Source organism: Archocentrus centrarchus, chromosome 7 (genome assembly GCF_007364275.1).
Source record: "Archocentrus centrarchus isolate MPI-CPG fArcCen1 chromosome 7, fArcCen1, whole genome shotgun sequence".
NCBI classification, from domain to species: domain Eukaryota; kingdom Metazoa; phylum Chordata; class Actinopteri; order Cichliformes; family Cichlidae; genus Archocentrus; species Archocentrus centrarchus.
Window position 1 is genome coordinate 22,869,126 of NC_044352.1, and position 6,846 is coordinate 22,875,971.

The 6,846-nt window shown below is 45.0% G+C and overlaps 1 protein-coding gene across 1 annotated transcript; it reads left to right on the forward strand.

Moving 5' to 3' along the window:
• The first annotated feature begins 243 nt into the window (after positions 1 to 243).
• On the forward strand, positions 244 to 6,846 carry dffa (DNA fragmentation factor, alpha polypeptide). The gene is made up of 6 exons (XM_030733920.1): positions 244 to 435; positions 1,805 to 1,963; positions 2,077 to 2,231; positions 2,474 to 2,678; positions 5,799 to 5,926; positions 6,403 to 6,846. The coding sequence occupies exons 1-6, from the start codon at positions 336 to 338 to the stop codon at positions 6,625 to 6,627; spliced, it is 972 nt and encodes a 323-aa protein (XP_030589780.1). The 5' UTR covers positions 244 to 335; the 3' UTR covers positions 6,628 to 6,846.

A 6,846-nucleotide genomic window follows, 5' to 3' on the forward strand; every position in this document is an offset into this window, starting at 1 on the left:
TATCCCTTCTTTAAGCATTAAAATGGGAGCCGCTCGGAAAGATGTGCTGTCGTGTTTCTTACGGCTAGAGCTTGCAAAGAGTTCATTGCAGATGTTTTGAATATTCTGTAACTAGTATTATAAAAGTTAAAATTTAGACTCTCAACGGAAACGTGGTCCTGCCTTGAATTTTCTGGCGTTCATCTTTTTTTTTTTTAACATACAAAACTACATATCCCAGATTTCTTTGCGGTGCCGCGGCAGTTCCGTATTCGAGGATAGTAGTGGCGGGTCATAGCTGCAGTTGATAGTTGTCAGTATTAAGGTAAAATAAATTGCAAAAGAAGTCTCTTGAAATGCAGAGTAGCGTGAATAAACCGTGTCAGGTGTGCAATTTCACACGACAAACATCGTACGGGATAGCGGTTCCCTCCTTAGATGATCTGAAGGAAAAAGGTAAGTTGCCATGACTTTGCCTTAGTAAAACCTGTATGAAGAGGACGTTATCATTATAGCTTGTTTTAAACTGAGGTTATGTGTAAATTAACATTGAACGGAAATACTGAAATACTCAGTTACGCCGTTAAATGTTGTGGTTGCCGTACTGAAATGTCATTTTAGTTTGCGCTGGTACTAAAGCGGCAACAAGAGGGGGGGCGAAAGTGAAAGAATTTATGATGTTTGCTGATCTTTGAAACTGTTTGGGGGAGCCACTAACATTACGACCATTGTGATTTTTGCCGCACAGCTTAAGTTTTCTTATCGGTCTTGATCGAGCAACAGGATCTCCGTTTAAATCGTGTTCAAACTTGCAGAAGCTAAACGTGAAAAGTCACTGCTCCTCTGCTCATACCTGGAAGGCTCGTCAACAGGCGTTGCCCAAATTGTTGCTGTTTTACGGTCTCTCTGTTTATTAAAGCGTTTCAACGCCTGTCATTTTTATTTGCGTCAAAGGAGCTGGGAGTACAAGGTTGGGTCCTTGATTTTGAAGCCAAAATAAGTGTTTTTTCAGTCACTGTCATTGACCTGGCTGGGATGCCATTTGCCCCACTAGGTTTTCACCTTATCATGAAGTGATAAATTGTTTTCATTCCTATTCCGTATTCACGTGTTTAAATATTTCTGTATATAAAATGTTGAGTCGTGGCACCAGTAAGGGAGAAGTTTTACAATTTTTATAAAACATCTCTAATTGAAAAGAAAAAAAAAAAAAGCCAGTCTGTAATAAGGTTAGGATGGCAGAGGAAGTAAGCTCTACAACCAAAGTTGTGTAATGCAGATAGGATCGGCATAGATGGACGAGCACGTGACTCTTTAAACGGACTGACTTGTTTGGCATGTGGAAGTATGCTGAATCACCTGATAAACAGGTGCTTTTTGAGGTATTACTGCTTTGAATGTTTGGCTTTTACACGCACACACGCATACTCGTTTTCCTTTGACAGATGACGGATGTGGTTAGCACTGTCGCCTCACAGTAAGAAGGATGCGGGTTGGATCTGTTTTGGGGATCTTTCTTTTTCCCCGTGCTGTGTGGATTTCCTCCCACAGTCCAAAGACACGCATGACAGGTTAATTGGTTATTCTGAACTGGCCTTGGGTGTGAATGCTTTCATGAATGGTTTATTGTGTCAGCTCTGTGGTGGACTGGTGACCTGTCAGGGCTGTACCCCGTCTTTTGACAGCTGTCAGCTGGAACACTGAATTGGAAAAGCAGTTAAGAAAATGAACAAATGGACAGATATGGCCATATGGATAAACACTTTAAAGTATAAATATAATTCTGTGGCACTCTGTAATATTTGTAATTTTTCTGTTCTAACAGGTCGAGAACATTTTGGGTTCACCTCCAGTGACCCAGTCACAGTGGTCCTAGAGAGTGATGGGACAATAGTAGAAGATCAAGCCTACTTTTTGTGTTTACCCTCAAACACAAAATTCATGCTACTGAATAACAAAGAAACATGGTCTCCACCTCGCAAGAGTAAGTAGGTTTACTTCTGTGACAGTTTTCTGCATTCTTTTCATCATCAATCATTCATATCATTGAAAACACCTCCTTGTGTCAACTAATTTGCTTTTTTTTTTTTTTTGTAGTTGATGGTGGCACAGCTTGGCTAGCTAGGGATTCTATGATACTGGAGACTGATACTGTGGATTCCTCCAGCACTATGGCACCCTGGTGTGAACTGGCTCGGCAGCTGAAGCAGGACCTGACCAGCATTATTCTCATGTCTGAGGCGGACCTACAGGTACCAATATTATAGCTCTGTCAAGTACGAGGAAGTGAAAAACACTCTTTGTTTGTCACCGTAAACATTTACATGCCAGGTGGTAATACTGTCCATTTTATACTGTCCATCCCAAACAACAGCAAGTAGGTCATGCTAATGGGAATTGTCTTTGTTTCTGCTGTCAATCTCTGCTGGTGTGTGTGCTTAAGTGTGTTAATCAAGATAAAAATTGCTTTGCTCTGTGTCACATTCTTTTTCAGACCTTAGTTGATGCCCCATGCCCCGAACTAGCCTCTTCCCTGGGCTTCCAAGAGAAGAAGGCCCAGGATCTCCAGGCAACACTGCAGAGGGTTTTGGATCGAAGAGAGCAGGAGAGGCAGTCCAAGGAATTGCTCCAACTCTACCTAAAAACTGTAGAGGAAGAGAACAGACAACAAGAAGAACCAAGCCAGCCTACTCAGGGAGGTATGGCTGTGTCATTAATAGGTGGTTGTCATATTTACCATGTGGTGATAGCTTGTCTAGATAATGATGTGAAAATCTGATTCTTGCCTTTATACTCTGCAGAGATTTTATAGATTATAGAGTGACATTCAGACACAGTGTAAACTCTGTAACAAGTCACTGCGTCTTGCTTAGAAAGTCCATTCTGTTTCCTTATTTCATTGGGATACATAAACTATCAACTACAGTGCTGAGTGGAAGCCTTGAGCCACTCCTCAGTTCTTCATATTTTGCTTCCCAGGAGCCAGATTTTCTTGTAATTTTTTTAAGGTGGTCTTGAGCAATAGTTTTTCAGGCTTTCTGAAGGTCTTTCAAAGTTTTTCTTGGGACAATGGCTGCTTTTACATAAATTTTCAGCCCAACCCTTGGACATGATCATTTTTAGATGTTTTTTTTTCTTTGTTAAGCCGCCAAACACTGACCTGTGAATCATTAAAGCATAAAAAAAGGAACCTAACTCAAGGGAAGAATGTAGAAAAGTTAGATTTTGATCTGTCATGCAATACCATGGTCCATGGCCTGATTTATGGAATCAGTCTCCTTTTTGGAGTCGCTGGGCAGGGTGCTTGAGGGTTCTCCATCCAGTGACTCCATCGTCTTACTGGGAGACTTCAGTGCTTACGTGGGCAATGACAGTGATACCTGGAGGGGCATGACTGGGAGGAACGGCCTGCCTGATCTGTACCGAAATGGTGTTTTGTTATTGGACTTCTGTGCAAACACAGTTTGTCTATAATGAACACCATGGACACCAGGACACCCTCGGTCACAGGTCGATGATTGATTTTTGTAATCGAATCATCAGATCTGCAGCCATATGTTCTGGACACTCAACTGATCACCACCTGGTGATGAGTTGGATCAGGTGGCGGGGGAGGATGTTGGACAGACCTGGCACACCTAAACGTATAGTCAGGGTGCTCTGGGAATGCCTGGCAGAGGTCCCAGTCCACGAGCTCTTCAATTCCTACGTCCGGCAGAACTTCAACAGCATTCTGGGGGAGGCTGAGGACATTGAGTCCAAATGGACCATGTTCTGCGCCTCCATTTCTGCTGTGGTTGCAAGGTGGTTGGTGCCTGTCATGGTGGTAATCCCCGAACCAGATGGTGGTCACCGGAGGTGAAGGGAGTCATCAAGCTGAAGGAGTCCTATTGGGATTGGTTGGCCTGTGGGACTCTGGAGTCAGCTAATGAGTATCGGCAGGCTAAGCGGAACGCGGCTCGCGTGGTGGCTGAAGCAAAAACTCGGGTGTGGGAGGAGTTTGTTCAGGCCATGGAAAAAGACTTTCAGGTGGCCTCGAAGCAATTCTGGGAAACTGTCAGGCAACTCAGGAGGGGAAAGCTGTGCTGTACTCACAAGGTTTATAGTGCGGGTGGGGTGCTGCTAACTTCAACTGAGGCCATAGTCGGGTGGTGGAAGGAATACTTCAAGGACCTCCTTAATCCCAGTGACACGCCTTCTATAGTGGAAGCAGAGTCTGGGGATGAGGGGGATGACTCACCCATCACTGGGGTTGAGATCACTGAGGCAGTTAAACAAGTCCATGGTGGCAGGATCCCTGGGGTCGACGAGGTTCTCCCTGAGTTCGTGAAGGCTCTGGATGTTGTAGGGATGTCTTGGTTGACACACCTCTGCAGCATTGTATGGAGATCTCAGGTGGTGCCACTAGACTGGCAGACTAGGGTAGTGGTCCCCATCTTTAAGATGGAGAACCAGAGGGTGTGCTCCAACTATCGGGGATCACACTTCTCACCACATCCTTCAGGATATCCTGTGGGGGTGCTGCGGGAGTATGGGTTTCTGGCCCGCAACAACGGGCCATTCAGTCCCTGTACAACCACAGGGTGTTGGACTTCGCCAGGGCTGCCCTTTGCCACCAATTCTGTTCATAATTTTTATGGACAGAATTTCTAGACATAGCCAAGTGGCGGAAGGCTTCCACCTTGGTGGCTTCAGAATTTGATCTCTGCTTTTTGCGGATGATGCAGTCCTGGTGGCTTCATCAGGTGGTGGCCTCTAGCTCGCAGTGGAACAGTTCGCAGCCGAATGTGAAGTGGCTGGCATGAGCATTAGCACCTCTAAGGAAAAGGGTGGTGTGCACAGGGATGAGTTACTGCCCCAGGTGGAGGAGTTTAAGTATCTTGGGGTCTTGTTCAAGAGTGAAGGGAGAAGAGAGGAGCAGATTGACAAACAGACTGATGCAGACACTGCACCGGTCTGTTGTTGTAAAGAGTAAGGTGACCGTGAAAGTGAAGCGGTTAATTTACCGATCAATCTACGTCCCTACACTCACCTATGGTCATGAGCGTTGTGTAGTGACCGAAAGAACAACATTACAATTACAAGTGGCAGAAATGAGCTTCCTCCAAAGGGTGGTTGGCCTCTCCCTTAGAGATAGGGTGAGAAGTGCATTCATTCGGGAGGGGCTCAAAGTAAAGCCGCTACTCCTCCACATCGAAAGGAGCCAGTTGAGGTGGCTCGGGCATCTGACTAGGATGCTTCCTGGGCGCCTCTTAGGAGAGATGTTCTGGGTATGTCCCAGGGAGTAGGCCTGGGAGCGCCTTGGGGTCCCTCCAGATGAGCTTGAGCAGGTGGCTGGGGAGAGGGAGGTCTGGGCATTTCTGCTTAGGCTGCTGCTCTAAAAAGGGTGCTTACTTATCTTCCTCTACTTAAAAAAAACATTTAATCAGTAGCTGTGATCAGTATGCATGAGTACACCCATAACCCCATGACTTTGAAGCCCTTGAGATAGGTAATGACCCCAGATGTAGTTCTTCTTTAGATAAGGGTCAGGGACATTGCTGGCATAACCTTAGCCAGCAAGCAGGGGTGTTGAAATCACAAAAAGTTAATTATACATACAGCTGTTATTTAGTCATTAGTCTGCATGTATTCTTTCTTGGTGTACTGGTAATCGGTTCACTCTCTAAATTTCTCATAAGAGCTGCACTTTTACCTTTTGGTCACTAGGTGGAGCCATTGTTGCTGTTTAACAACCCCACCTCAAGCAGTGATTTACTATGTTTAAACATTTTTACACAACAAATGATCCCAAGAGAAAACCTGTTTCTATATCTCAGGTGCTGTCGATGTGGATGTGCTGGATGGAATGGAGGTGGATGCTGTTTCCGGATTTATGACCAGGACTTTGAGGGTCCTAAAAGGCAAAACATCCCCAGAGACCAGGCTTTCCACTGAGGATCTGCAGGTAGCCTACTCACGCACCTCTGATCCAGTCTGCCTCAAATCATCAGCAAATAAAAATACCCCAAATGTGACTTTTTGTTTATCTATTTTGTTGCATATGCCAAAGAGAATTTACTCTTTCTGAGAAGTGCCAAGAAAGTCATCCAGCAGATTTAGACAGGGGCAACTCTTCTGTGAACAGTCCTACGTCATCATATTCCCACGTCATTCCTTCTGCTGTAAGGCTTATGTCGTAAAACACACCAATGAGTCTGCTGCAAAATGATCAAAGCAAGCCTCTGAAACTGCCAGTCCTGACACACTTAAAACACACCACTACTTCATTAGTTCTTTTATAATCCTATTTACTTTAGGTGAAGTGTAAGCACAAGAGTTTGTCAAATTCATAAACTTATGTTTATATGCCAAGTCAGTGTAAAAGCTCATATGTTCCCATTTCCAATATCTACAATGAAGTACCCTTCTGTGTGTCCTTAGATGGTAGTGGCCAAAGGGGTGGAAGGTATGGAGCAGGTGCTGGGCTGGGACAGAGCAAAGACGTCCGTGCTGCTGCAGGCCTGCGAAGCTGAGCTGACCACACGTCTTCAGCAGATTCAGGCCATGCAATCCATCAGGAGCAACACACAGCTGCGCGGCAACCAACAGTCGAGCAAAAAGAGCAAGGAGGGGGGCGCAGAAATGCCAGCCCAAGGCGGCGTCTAGGCCGAGGCTCTACCTGAGCAGAGACTGATAAGGAGTCACACTACTAGCCTCAGAGTCAGCGGAGTGGGATTTTGCTCTGTGTTACTGATAATAACAAAACTGCTGGAATACATGAATCCTAAAAGTGTGACACTTTTGTAAGATTTGCGAACCACTTGAATGCTTTTGCCTCAAGAGGAAGCTAGATGATTTGCATGTCATGTTTATCAAAGACATTAA

Excerpts from the sequence above, each read along its gene's own strand:
- dffa (XM_030733920.1), top strand. The coding sequence starts at position 336 with ATGCAGAGTAGCGTGAATAAACCGTGTCAGGTGTGCAATTTCACACGA. Across the intron at positions 436-1,804 it reads AGATGATCTGAAGGAAAAAG|GTCGAGAACATTTTGGGTTC; the intron begins GTAAGTTGCCAT and ends CTGTTCTAACAG. Across the intron at positions 2,232-2,473 it reads TGTCTGAGGCGGACCTACAG|ACCTTAGTTGATGCCCCATG; the intron begins GTACCAATATTA and ends ATTCTTTTTCAG.